At 32.8% G+C, this 15,938-nt stretch overlaps 1 protein-coding gene across 1 annotated transcript in view; it reads right to left on the bottom strand.

Moving 5' to 3' along the window:
- Window positions 1-2,798: 2,798 nt before the first annotated feature.
- Window positions 2,799-15,938, bottom strand: part of LOC116848577 (protein spinster) — a 15,148-nt gene continuing 2,008 nt past the window's right edge. The window contains 5 exon segments of the mRNA XM_032824829.1: window positions 2,799-2,998; window positions 10,396-10,615; window positions 11,002-11,100; window positions 11,208-11,469; window positions 11,567-11,701. Coding sequence (XP_032680720.1) covers window positions 2,883-2,998; window positions 10,396-10,615; window positions 11,002-11,100; window positions 11,208-11,469; window positions 11,567-11,701 — 832 coding nt within the window. The 3' untranslated portion in view covers window positions 2,799-2,882.

The raw sequence follows: 15,938 nt of genomic DNA, 5'->3' as shown, positions 1-15,938 counted from the left end.
ATATATATATATATATATATATATATATATATATATATATAAAATAACCATCTGTTCTGCATTGACGTCGCAATGTCCAAATTCGTGCATGTACGCCAGCCAATCAGCTGGTCATATTATCACGTTGGCGATTCTCTCTTCTAAAGGTTCTCTAGGTATTGAGGGAGTAAAGTGACACTAACACCCACTGTCATCCAGGAGACGATGCAAAATAAAATACACTTCTTTTTCGAAATTGAACTTTCGCAACCGCGGAAATTATTTTAAAACTGTGAAAAATTACTCCAGAATGAAACAACTTCAAAGACACATCACAACAATCGAAGCACTACGGTTCGAATCCCGGCTTAATGTTCTAGCGGAGATTTAAAACACATGTAACGAGCCGTCCGTAATACAAACCGCGAAATCGTTAAAAGCAAATATACGAAACGACCCGTCACGAAACAGAACAGGACAAACTAATGTAAACACCGCCGACCGACCGCGAAGAACACAACACTAGATCAGGCGAAAAGTAGTATAAAAAACCGCGCGAAAAGCCGAGAGAGAAGCAGTCTTCCGAGGCACTCCGCTGAACAGAGCTCAGACTCCGACAGCAGCAGCACCTCGCGAACACCGCTGCCTAGAACACCGTATCCTAGACCTTCCTCGTCACCGCTCCGTCGACTTGTTAGATTCGTAAAGTCGACATTCCTCCGTCGACTTATTGGATTCGTAAAGTCGACATCCGCGTAGACTTATTGGATTCGTAAAGTCTACCTCCTTGCTTACCACTCCGTCGACTTGTTGGATTCGTAAAATCGACCTCCGCGTAGACTTAGCCGATTCGCACAGACTACCACCCCGTCGACTCGTTGGATTCGTAGAGTCGACACTCGTGGAGACTTGTCGATTTCGTAAAGTCTACATCCTCGTTACCGCTCCGTCGACTTATTGGATTCGTAAAGTCGACATCCGCGTATTCTCCGATTCGCGCAGGCTACCACTCCGTCGACTCGTTGGATTCGTAGAGTCGACACTCGTGGAGACTTGTCGGATTTGTAAAGCCTACACCCTCGATACCGCTCCGTCGACTTGTTGGATTCGTAAAGTCGACACCCGATTAGACTTATTAGACTCGTAAAGTCGACCTCCGCGAAGCCGCGCCGCCGTCCCGGGGAACCGATCCCCGCGGCACCGCATCTTAGCGCACAACCGCTCCGCAGAACTCCGACGCATCCCACACGCAGGGCCGTGTTATTCCTCGAGTAACGGCTCTCCTCGCGCGATCAAAATTAAAGATCCGAGCGTCAACATCGCGCCGCAAGCACAACACAATCGACGCGTCACGCGACCGCCCGCGTCCCGCGGCCGCCAGCGGCCCCGCAGCACGAGCTCCGCCGTAGCGAACATCAACACGCGCGAACACAAAAACCCGCGCACTAAACCAACGGCGTCGAATCAAACTGTAAATACTCATTGTACATAGCCATCTAAACGACAATATGCATCATCTTAATATCCATCCCACTGGCTTCACAATTATTTACATCTGCTCGAATCCGGACTACACCGACTCGCAGCTTATTCCGCACCGAACGCGAAATAGCGTTACACACATCTGATCAAATCTTGGCTTAATAATTTAGCGGGAACTCGAAATTTCGGTAAGAAGCTCGACTTAATAGTTTGGCGGAGGCATAAAATACTTTGGTTTCGAATCTCAGCTAAATAATTTAGCGGAGACTCAAAATATATCGGCTAGAAATGATATCCTCGGGGTCCACCGTTTTCGCGTGGGCGACGCTGGAATACAACTTTTTTTACTTGTCTCGAAAAATGCACCTCGGAAATACACAGCCTTATATTTTGTTTTTCAATCTTCATCACCTTAAGGGATAGTTTTACAATTAGCTTTATAGCGCATTTGTCAGCCATCCTCAACAAATAATTTATCTAACCGTTGCCTTAAAAAAAAATTTGTTCAACTCTTTTAAGAGTAAACTATCCTTATATACGATTCGATAGGAGGTTATCCTGTGGCGTATGTCGCGTACTCTGCCCCATCAATTTCAACATCCATTTTTTTATAATTAATCTAGAACCTGCATCAAGTTAACCTGCTCAGTGATATAGGCAAATACTTTCGAGATGCGGAGCATACGTCCAGCGGTATCGGACTGCTTTGGACATCCGTGTTTGATACTACGCATGTATGCATAACACGAAAAATACAAAATACGTTATTTGCACAAATCGAAATTTATTTCTTTTTTTTTTTTTGGTTTCTTCTTTGTACATTTTAAGCATAATGGAAAGCATAATGACCTAACAATTCTACTTACTATTTTACATGTAAATATTATGCAATACAAAGTTGTACTATTTAGTACTATTGCTGTTATCTTATGCCTACCGTATGAATGGTTTGTACAATTTGTATCCACTATGTGATGATTTCAATAGTATGCTATATGATTTTACTGAGCGATTACAAAAATATTACATTTAAAATTTTTAGAGTTACAAGTTTTATTATTTGTGTATTCTGTTTCCTATATAACTGTATTAACAGTAAAGATCACTTGCTACCTCCCTGAGGATATCCATTCTCAAAAAGAAATTTTGATAAATATAACACATAAATATAATATAATATAATATAATAATTTTGATAAATGTAACACATAAATATTATGTAATAATATTGTATGTTATAGAATTGGATATATAGATTATTTCTTGATTTTCTTTATAAATATATTTTGTATCGAGGACATACGTTTTCAGATCCACCTCACATTCGTAAAACTATGTAAACAAACATATTTATATTTAATAGGACTTTACAATATAGTCTTTAAAATAGCTGTGCACTCTACTAAAGTTTCTATATTATTCTAATGACACGGGTCCTCGTGATGCCTGTTAAATTCTAATATCGTATTCCGATCGTTTTGTAATTCGCTGTCAACTGCATCGTTACAAATACATATCGAATCTGAAACGCTTCCACCTGTAAATAAAGTAGATCATTAATATAGTTAATATAGTTTATTAATGCATGAGTCTAGGTAAAGAAATTGACAAGTAGATAATATATTAATTTACGTTTAAATATAGGTGAAACATAAAGAGTCCATATAAATATACTAATATATCCTAGTAATCTATTTAAGATTTCACTGTTTTCCGTTAATAAGTTGGTGCTGCATTACACACATGTTCATATTAAGGTACTGGGTAAAGTATTTAAAACTTAACAACTTTATTTGCTGACAAAAAATGTTTAAGGTTCATTTCAAAACTTGGTTCATTTCATGAAGATTGCCAGATAGCCTATGAGTCAAAAGATTAAAGATATATTTTTAGAAACAATCAATTCGTTTAAATGGAATTATATGTTTTCTTTTATTTACGTGTGTATGTGCGTGTGCGTGAGTGCGTATGTGTATGTGTGTAGATTCTCTTCGATAATCTACGTATAACAACATTAAGACAACATAATCGAGACGTAAATATATCGCAACAAATTTCATATTTCATACCGCGAAAAACAGATCAAAATTTGAAATATTTCTGAAGAAAGCATTCACTTTTTTAATAATCGTTCCTCAGTACCTTTATATGCAGAAAATTATGAAGAAAATCAATTTATATAAGAAAAAAGAAACTTTCCATTTTAAAAATAAAAAGTAAATTTTCATATATTTCCTCTAAATTTTCACCTACAAAGAAATTATTACCAGCATATGATGGCTCCATCTGTACACAATTACTACACATATTCTTTCTTCAATTCCCATAGTTTCAAAGATATTAAAGGTGATAATTCTTATTGTCTCACCCTGTGTGTGTATGCATGCATGTATATATGTATACATACTCTTACACATGCACGCGCGCATCACACACACAACACACACACAAACAAGCGCACATACGCAAGTATATCCAGGTTGTGTGTACGTGTGTGCGTGCGTGCGTGCGTGAGTGCTTGCGAGCGTGCATACGCGCGCGCGCGCGCATGTGTGTGTGTATATACATTTGTATCAATATTTTGCACAGTAAAAATAGAGGAACAAATATGGTAAAATTATACATAAATATTCAAAAAGGAAACTAACATGGTTAAATTCCTTATGCGTTACCTTGATTACAATCTCAATAATATACATGCAACACATTGTACTATATCTATCTCACATATTCAAAATTTTACAAACTAATCAATTGTTACATTCCACGTAAACCCTTAGTAAGCAAGCTGCTTCAATTTGAAACACATAATTTCAATGCCAAATATTGGGATCAGTTTGGCTATTGATCTATTGGATCATTTCCAATAGATGATGTAATACGAACAACAATGCTGATATCTATACGTCATATATTGTTGTTGTAATCAAACGAGTCAGAAGAATTCAGCTCCGAAAATAGTCTCTTCTTTTTCATTCCATTTCCAATTCCGATATACTACAGACAAAAATCTTTCCTCTTTTCCAATCTTTTGACATCTGATATATTGTACATCACTGACTATATTCATATGTAATTACTTATTTAATTTTTTTTATTCTTTTATATTTATTCTTATAATATTGTATTTATTTCGTAAAAATTTTTCATCCACCGATGTACTGAAGAGAATCTAAACTAAGATTTAAACATATGTTCCGTTTAATAAATGCGTACCTTCACTTGACTGCAGCTTAGTTAATTGTATCATTGATGGCAAAAAATTTTCATTCTGATAACTTATAATAAAGATGAAAACTGTGGCATCGTTTTTTTTATTTTCATCTATATACAAGATGTCTTACGAAACCATATAAAATTCTCGCGCGTGTAGATTAGGTCAAACTGAATAAAAAAAAGTCTTCTACCATTTTGCAAACAATCAGGTAAATTTTGAAATAATTAATTAAAGAAGGTCTACGATTAATCACTTACGATCGTTCAGGCCCATCTTCTTTGAATAACAACTCAATATTCTACATGATTTGCAAAATTTCCAAATAAAGGAACTTTTCCTTCACTTTCACCTAATCTACACGAAGGTTTTATATGTAATCGTCAAACATTATGTATTTCAAAAAATCCAAAAGAAACGTAATCTTTTTGCTGCTAATTTACAGAACGACGGTAAATAATGATTTCCGACATATTTTTAACAAAAAAAAATCGATTCGAAATTATTCGAAAGATCTATCATTGTAATTAAAATCACGTGTTGCCTGACATTTTTTCTTACATAAAAATTTTTGAGTATATAATGAAACATGTAAAATATAAAGGTATAGTAACGCAACGCACAAAAGTAATGCAAGTATATTGTTTAGTATACATTAAAAAATCATATTTATATTCGCATCGTTGTTCAATGAAAGAACAAAAGAATATAATAAATTTAAATATCCTTTAAATTATTAAGTGTGTGCATGTGTATTACTTTTCTATAATTTATGTTACGACAAACACAAATATAATAATAGTACGTTATCTCTCACATATCTTACATACAAAGCCAGGCGATAAAACTGATTGCTAATTAATATATAAAAAAAGGTAAACAGAAAAGATAATGAAATCATGAAAATAAATTATGTACCAGATATACAGCACACTATCAGATGAAGCCCAGTGATGATCTATAAATGCGTTGATTCAGCTTGCCCGTTATTCTTAGTATCTAGACATTTGTCTGCAAGAAAGATGTTTGTGTGTTACATAAAAATAACTGCATGCACATTCCCAACTAGATCACATATCGTGTATGCTGTATACACGCTGTAATAAATAAAATATGTTTATGAAAAAAAAATTTAACCTACTTTATTATTTTTTAATCTTAAAGATGATTTTAACCTTCGGTGACAACTTTAGTAAATAATCAGTCTAAAAGAAAAATGTTAACAAAAAGAAATTAGGCATCCTTTTAAAAAAAAATAACAAAAATATTTTTGGTACTCAATTTACCAATTAAGTTGTATAAAGACAGACAAATATTATGCATTGCGATATAACGTGTATAAATTCCGCTATAATGATAACGTAAATACGTATGTGAATATGTATGTATGCACATATGTGCGTGTGCGTATGTATATACATTATCTATGTGAAATGACAAAACGGATAACACAACTAACATGGTAAAGCTATACTTATTAAAATGGTATACTTTTAATGTTAAAACAGATTTCATTTCAACACAAATATGTTACACCATTTTTTATTGCTGGAACATAAAATAAAGATTTGAACCTAATGTCAGGAATTAAAATTGATGATTGCATTCATAAATCATAAGTTATTATATTGGCATATGATGATAATCAAAGAAAACAAATTGCGAAAGACAGCCTCCTTGATAAAAAATGAAGCACCCTACGATAAAAATATATAAAATTAAAGAAAAAGAAGTAACGAAGATTTAAAAATCTTCCTGATTTTTCATGGAAAATTCCATGGAAAGCTTCAAAAATCCAAAATCGTAACCTAAAAAAGTTTTATCAAAAAAGAAATTAATTGATTCTGGCAAAATATTAATCCACCGAATTGATATCATTTTTTTTAATTTCATAAATTGATAACTATAAACAATTGTATCTATAAATACTTCTTTTCCTTTTTATCATTATTCTTGCAATCCCTTATAAAATTTTTCATACAAATTTTGCGAATATGGAATTGTGAAATCAGAATATCGTTTTTGCGTATAGTATCGCATTTTTTTGCGTATAGTATACTATTTTGTATCCTATATGCATTCGGTGTACTTATTTTATATACGTAGGAACTTATTTAGCACTTAATATGCAAAAATTATCGTGAATTATCATACTACCTTCCTTTTGATCCCAAAACTTGTGCTTCTATGTCCAAAGTTGAGAACAATTCATGCACTGTGCAAAAATAGAATGATCACGTTCAGCGGAAAAAACTGCTCCGCTACCGCTCCGTAACGAATGTTCATGATTGGAGTATTCTTTCAAACCTTTGACAGGTCCGAACAGACGTACCAATCAGAGACGTTCGCTACGGAGCAGTGACGGAGCAGTTTTCTCCGCTGAACCTGACCAATGTTTTAGAAGTTGCAAATTTTTACTTCACATTCCAACCAGATCTAAACTACAGGAGTAATAACGTATGTTATGTATGTCATTCATTAATATGACAGTATCAGTACGCACAATAATGTTAAAAAGTAACACTTTTATCATGTTTCTTTGATAAAATATTACTTCATAACTTTATCATCATTTTTTATTTGCCAACATTATTGTATTTGATCTTTCCGATAACTCAATAGTATATGTATTGCATTCACTGAATTATATGTATACGCTGTTGTGATATTTTGTTCAGTATTAGCGACTTTATATATACAAAATAATTCTGGTAACTAAATTATTTTGATAGCTCGAGTCAATTACTAGATGTAGAAATATTAGAAATTTTCTATGACAACTAATTTCAATACAACCTTTTTCTAAATATTGCATTATACTGTCGATCATTTTAAAGAATGGCAACAATATATCAAATATCATACGAAAAGAATGACAGTTGTAATGTAAAACATAAAGTTACAAGAAAAAAAATGATACATTGTAACACGATGTATACAATGGTAAAATTTCTAATAATTCTATATCTAGGAAATGGCGCGCATCAATGACGCCTAAATGTGTGTGTGTGTGTGTGTGTGTGTGTGTGTGTGTGTGTGTGTGTGTGTGTGTGTGTGTGCGCGCGCGTGCGTGTGCGTGCGTGTGTACATGCGTGCGTGCGTACGTGCATGCGTGCGTGCGCGTATGTGTGTCTGTATGTGCGTGCCAATTCATTAATCACATGATGCACAATTTTATGCCCTCGTATGTACACGCATCGGCGTTAATGCCGTCTGTATATCCGTGTGACTCGCACACGATGACGCGTCACTCATATATTGCTGCCTGTAGGTGAGGTACGAACTGCACGGAGTGGGGGAGGAGACTAGCGGTATACGATCGTCGGACGACTTGGAGAGGCAATAGTGGTAAGAGTCGCGGCGATCTTCCATCCTCTATCGCAGACATAAGAGCGAGAGAAATAGCATTATGAGACGCGTGGACAGAAATGCCGTCCTAAAATACGTGTGACGCACACTAAGAAAATGCTCGACTCACGCTGTCTCGTCTATACGTGAGCAATACGCGATATCCCGATGACTGTTTCGCTCGCTCGAACGTCCACGTTTTTTTCTTATTAGCAAGGAAATTACTGTAATGTAAAAGGAGATCTTGGGGAAGGGTTTTCAGGAGATTATGCAACATTAAAATTAAAAATATTCTACTTCGACAACCTATACAAGCGCTGTATTATTGCAGTATTCTATACTGATGCAGTATTCTATATTGAAATAAATCTAATATTTATTTTTTTTTCAAGAGCAGCTATTAAGAAGCACTTGTCAAAGCCTCCTGAAAACCCTTCCCCAAAATCTTCTTTTACATTACAGTAATTTCCTTGCTAACAAGAAAAAATGCATGGACGTTCGAGCGAGCGAAACAGACGTCGGGACACCACGTATTGTTCACGTATAGACAAGACAGTGTGAGTCGAGCGTTTTCTTAGTGTGCGTCACATGTATTTTAAGACGGCATTTCTAGCCACGACGTCTCATAATGCTATCTCTCTCGCTCTTACGTCTGCGATAGAGAATGGAAGATCGCCGCGACTCCCACCACTATTCCCCCACCGAGGCGTCCGATGATCCTATACCGTGCTTCACCTACAGGCAGTGCTACAGAAATGTTCCGCGCACACCGCAGCGTGCGAGGAGAAGGTACCCCTTCCATACGCCTTTTCCTAACGCACGCACACAACGCTGTTGCTCCGTCTATCGGTGTAAAGCGGCGTCGCTCATGTAACGGAGCGAGAAAGAGAATGGTTTTCGCTCCTTCTCGTTCCGACTCACTCGGTTTACGCGTGTCCGAGGATATTTTCTCGATCTGAGTCGTGAGCGTGATATGATATATCGTCGCTGTCGAGAAAAGATCCCTTATGTAAAGTTTCTTATCAAGTCAAGATGTTTATATCAATAAACATTCAGAATTTTATTCTACATATAATGACACAAGTATCTTAAAGTTACAAAACATTGTACATAGGCTTTTTTACGGCAGCGAAGATTTGTGACAAAATATGAAATAAATATAAGGCGAACATTTAATGCAACGTGCCAATACGTCGCATGGAGTAAATATAACGTATTGGCAATTAACACGTTCAATAAAGTTATCTTAACACCTTTGCTTTCATACTGCTACAGTTGCTTCAAAAGATAAAAACAGTTTCGCATTCATTGTTATATCAATATAACGATAAAGGAATGGCTTAAAAGTATCCTATTAAAACGTCCTATTAAAGTATCCTATTTAAACGACGCTTGTCAGGAAATTGTCAATACGTTACTCTTACTCCATGCGACGTACTGACACGTTAAATGTTCGCCTATAATTTATTTCATATTTTGTCACAAATCTTCGCTGCCGTAAAAAAGCCTATGTGCATGTCTTGTGACTTTAAGATACTTTTGTCATTATATTAAAATTCTGAATATATATTGATATAAACATCTTGATTTGATAAGAAATTTTATATAAGGCATTTTTTCTCGGCAGCGACGATATATCCATAATCGCGCTCACGACTCAGATCGACGCCGAGAAAGCCAACATATCCTCAGATACGCGTAAACACAGTGAGTCGGAGCGAGAAGGAGCGATAAGTAGCGAAGACAATTCTCTTTCTCGCTCTGTTACATGAGCGACGCCGCTTCACACCGATAGACGCAGCAACAGCGTTGGATGCGTGCGTTAGGAAAATGCGCATAGAGGAAATATCCTCTTCTCGCACGCTGCGGTGTGCGCGGGCACATTTCTGCAGCACTGCCTACAGGCAGTAGTATGTGAGTGACGCGTCATCGTGTACGAGTTACACAAATCACGGACAGCATTACCGCCGGTGCGTGTACACTGGTACATGTACCAGTGGTCGACAATTCAGTTCACTGCATGAATCGCTATCGTGCATTGAAAGATCTGTGCAGTAAACTGAGCTGCCGATATGCATGCATATCAGAAGGCATGAAATCGTGCATCGTATGTTTCTAGCTTTACGCGTGTGTATCACAAGCATAAAGCTGATCAGTAACAAATATATACAAAATAAAATATATTGTGCGTGCTCATTACATGTGTGCATGCACATTCATTACGCACATGTGTCAAGCATAAAAAATTAATTAGTAAATATATATATATATATATATATATATATATATATATACATATATATACACACACACAAGATAAAATATGTCATCTAAACATTACCTATATTTTAATGCTAAACGCAATCACTTACCCGCAATAGCAAGATCTACTAGTGCTTTATCTTGCTGTATATGCAATGCTGTCAGGAAGAAAAACAGGGCGCCGATTACTTCTACAAACATTGTAAGAAACATCGCATATTGCAGACTACGGAATTCGACGCTTATATTCTGATCATCGTAAGCACCAGATTGCTCTTGATCCTTTATAGCTAAATTCGGAAGATACAGGGACTTCAAACCTTCGGATATCTAAAAAAAAAAGCACAAGAGACACCTCGATAAATACACGCAATATCATACGATATTTGACAATATCGAGTTAAAATAAGACATCCTAAACCTGAATGACCATATGTTAGTGGAAAATTATAAGACATTTCGAGGCAAAAATTCCGATACAATATTTAGAACATGGTACTTTCTAATTAGAAACCATTTAAATATCAGCGTTCTCAGGAATCAAATAGAAAAGAAGTCCAAGTGGTTGCAGGAATCTACCATCAAAAAGTGGTATCTGAAGTTTTGAATATCTATGGGTGTACGTTTTTTTTTTTACACATGTACATAACTATATAGCAACCAGATATAAATTCTAATGTGCTATATGCTGGGAGGATAAATTATAAGATACATACGAGTCCGATAAGATAGGGACTGCCTGCATCTCCAAAAGCATGTGCGATAAGTATTTGAAATGCCTCTGCTGTAGATCTTCTTGTAGGAATTACTACATACTGCAAGAGAATAAAAGGTAATTAAACTTATCGAAATACAAATGAAAATTATGAAATGTAACTGTTTGTCTAACACTGTCTGTTATGGTTTTGTCTCAACCACTTACCAATAACATATCTGCTACAATAGACCAGTTCAAGTTCAACGACAACTGGCCAAAGAATATTAATGTGTAACAGAGAATAGAGTTTGTATTGGCAGTAATCATAGCGAAGAATAATAAAGGTGCGCTTATTAGAAGACCTATAGCACATATCAGAGGATCAGCTTGTTGCCAATAACATCGTAATTTTTGCGCTAATGCGGAACCTAAAGGTACTCCTATTAAACCAGATGCCATACCAATTAATCCAAATTTATATGCAACACTGAAACATTACCCGATACGTTTGTATGAGTTTCAAAAAATATTACACGTCATCAGCATAAATTCTTGTCAATAATATGTAATTTTAAGAAACATACTCATCTGGATCAACATTCATATCGTCAGGGTGTAATTGAAAACCTAATTGTAAATACATTGGCGCCCACCATGCCAAAGCACCAGCTACAAATGCTACGCAAGTAAATCCTGCTGTAGAGAGCATAAAGCTTGGACTGAAAATCGTGTCAATAATATAACATGGTACACATTGCTAATTGTGAGAATAATTATGAGAATAATATAATTTTTCGAAACAAAATGGAAAAACGCGAAATGTATGCTTTACTTTATCTAAATACTTGATAATTACTTTTTCGATAACTGCTTTATATCATGCGACCACGTTGTACTAGTCAAATGAACACCACCTTCTCGTTCACCTCTAATTGGATTTTTTACAACAGTTAGTAACAGAAATATTGCTACAACACCTAATACAGGGGTAATACGTAACCCCCATTGCCAGTGACCGGTGATACGGGCTGTTTCACCTCCTGTGATATATCCTAAACCACTAAAATCACAAAACATGTATGTGTAAAATATATAATCTTGCATATATATATATATATATATATATATATCTCTCTCTTATACACATCTAGATGTGTATAAGAGAGAGATATATATATATATATATATATATATATCTCTCTCTTATACACATCTAGATGTGTATAAGAGAGAGATATATATATATATATATATATATATATCTCTCTCTTATACACATCTAGATGTGTATAAGAGAGAGATATATATATATATATATATATATATATCTCTCTCTTATACACATCTAGATGTGTATAAGAGAGAGATATATATATATATATATATATATATATCTCTCTCTTATACACATCTAGATGTGTATAAGAGAGAGATATATATATATATATATATATATATATCTCTCTCTTATACACATCTAGATGTGTATAAGAGAGAGATATATATATATATATATATATATATATCTCTCTCTTATACACATCTAGATGTGTATAAGAGAGAGATATATATATATATATATATATATATATCTCTCTCTTATACACATCTAGATGTGTATAAGAGAGAGATATATATATATATATATATATATATATCTCTCTCTTATACACATCTAGATGTGTATAAGAGAGAGATATATATATATATATATATATATATATCTCTCTCTTATACACATCTAGATGTGTATAAGAGAGAGATATATATATATATATATATATATATATCTCTCTCTTATACACATCTAGATGTGTATAAGAGAGAGATATATATATATATATATATATATATATCTCTCTCTTATACACATCTAGATGTGTATAAGAGAGAGATATATATATATATATATATATATATATCTCTCTCTTATACACATCTAGATGTGTATAAGAGAGAGATATATATATATATATATATATATATATCTCTCTCTTATACACATCTAGATGTGTATAAGAGAGAGATATATATATATATATATATATATATATCTCTCTCTTATACACATCTAGATGTGTATAAGAGAGAGATATATATATATATATATATATATATATCTCTCTCTTATACACATCTAGATGTGTATAAGAGAGAGATATATATATATATATATATATATATATCTCTCTCTTATACACATCTAGATGTGTATAAGAGAGAGATATATATATATATATATATATATATATCTCTCTCTTATACACATCTAGATGTGTATAAGAGAGAGATATATATATATATATATATATATATATCTCTCTCTTATACACATCTAGATGTGTATAAGAGAGAGATATATATATATATATATATATATATATCTCTCTCTTATACACATCTAGATGTGTATAAGAGAGAGATATATATATATATATATATATATATATCTCTCTCTTATACACATCTAGATGTGTATAAGAGAGAGATATATATATATATATATATATATATATCTCTCTCTTATACACATCTAGATGTGTATAAGAGAGAGATATATATATATATATATATATATATATCTCTCTCTTATACACATCTAGATGTGTATAAGAGAGAGATATATATATATATATATATATATATATCTCTCTCTTATACACATCTAGATGTGTATAAGAGAGAGATATATATATATATATATATATATATATCTCTCTCTTATACACATCTAGATGTGTATAAGAGAGAGATATATATATATATATATATATATATATCTCTCTCTTATACACATCTAGATGTGTATAAGAGAGAGATATATATATATATATATATATATATATCTCTCTCTTATACACATCTAGATGTGTATAAGAGAGAGATATATATATATATATATATATATATATCTCTCTCTTATACACATCTAGATGTGTATAAGAGAGAGATATATATATATATATATATATATATATCTCTCTCTTATACACATCTAGATGTGTATAAGAGAGAGATATATATATATATATATATATATATATCTCTCTCTTATACACATCTAGATGTGTATAAGAGAGAGATATATATATATATATATATATATATATCTCTCTCTTATACACATCTAGATGTGTATAAGAGAGAGATATATATATATATATATATATATATATCTCTCTCTTATACACATCTAGATGTGTATAAGAGAGAGATATATATATATATATATATATATATATCTCTCTCTTATACACATCTAGATGTGTATAAGAGAGAGATATATATATATATATATATATATATATCTCTCTCTTATACACATCTAGATGTGTATAAGAGAGAGATATATATATATATATATATATATATATCTCTCTCTTATACACATCTAGATGTGTATAAGAGAGAGATATATATATATATATATATATATATATCTCTCTCTTATACACATCTAGATGTGTATAAGAGAGAGATATATATATATATATATATATATATATCTCTCTCTTATACACATCTAGATGTGTATAAGAGAGAGATATATATATATATATATATATATATATCTCTCTCTTATACACATCTAGATGTGTATAAGAGAGAGATATATATATATATATATATATATATATCTCTCTCTTATACACATCTAGATGTGTATAAGAGAGAGATATATATATATATATATATATATATATCTCTCTCTTATACACATCTAGATGTGTATAAGAGAGAGATATATATATATATATATATATATATATCTCTCTCTTATACACATCTAGATGTGTATAAGAGAGAGATATATATATATATATATATATATATATCTCTCTCTTATACACATCTAGATGTGTATAAGAGAGAGATATATATATATATATATATATATATATCTCTCTCTTATACACATCTAGATGTGTATAAGAGAGAGATATATATATATATATATATATATATATCTCTCTCTTATACACATCTAGATGTGTATAAGAGAGAGATATATATATATATATATATATATATATCTCTCTCTTATACACATCTAGATGTGTATAAGAGAGAGATATATATATATATATATATATATATATCTCTCTCTTATACACATCTAGATGTGTATAAGAGAGAGATATATATATATATATATATATATATATCTCTCTCTTATACACATCTAGATGTGTATAAGAGAGAGATATATATATATATATATATATATATATCTCTCTCTTATACACATCTAGATGTGTATAAGAGAGAGATATATATATATATATATATATATATATCTCTCTCTTATACACATCTAGATGTGTATAAGAGAGAGATATATATATATATATATATATATATATCTCTCTCTTATACACATCTAGATGTGTATAAGAGAGAGATATATATATATATATATATATATATATGCTCTAAGGGCATACGTTGCTTGTTTTCGTGCTGGATTGCTTGCTGGATAGAAATACTCTGTTCTGATTGGTGCATTTCTGAAGATGGACCAATCAGAATAGAGTATTTCCATCCAGCAAGCAATCAGCACAAAAACAAGCATCGTGTGACGCTGGCTTAACCAGCTGCATTAGCCGCAGCAGGAAGTGACATCAAATTCATGATGTCACAAACTCGTCGAAGTGCTTTCGCAGTGCACTGTAACCTATTTAAGAACGCTGTTGGTAGTACTGACGGTACTTGCAGTAAATAACGGAACGCAGCCTATGAGCCTTCGCACAAGCATCCGTAACATGTTAAGTTTTACATGGAATTCTTAGTGCGTTGACTTAAGTTTAAGTTTACGTACAAGTATAGCCATTGTATTGTCAGTACTTAACGTAGCGTAACATGTTACGGATGTACTTGTGCGTTGGCTCTATGCCTATGGGTGCTTTCCAGTTGCTCAACACATCTTGACATATACGTACACAAAACCAGTTTATA

Source organism: Odontomachus brunneus, unplaced genomic scaffold (assembly GCF_010583005.1).
Source record: "Odontomachus brunneus isolate Ranch 3 - 2012 unplaced genomic scaffold, Obru_v1 Obru_scaffold_097, whole genome shotgun sequence".
NCBI classification, from domain to species: domain Eukaryota; kingdom Metazoa; phylum Arthropoda; class Insecta; order Hymenoptera; family Formicidae; genus Odontomachus; species Odontomachus brunneus.
Note: the sequence above shows the minus strand (reverse complement) of the source record. Positions and strands in the feature narration are given on the sequence as shown.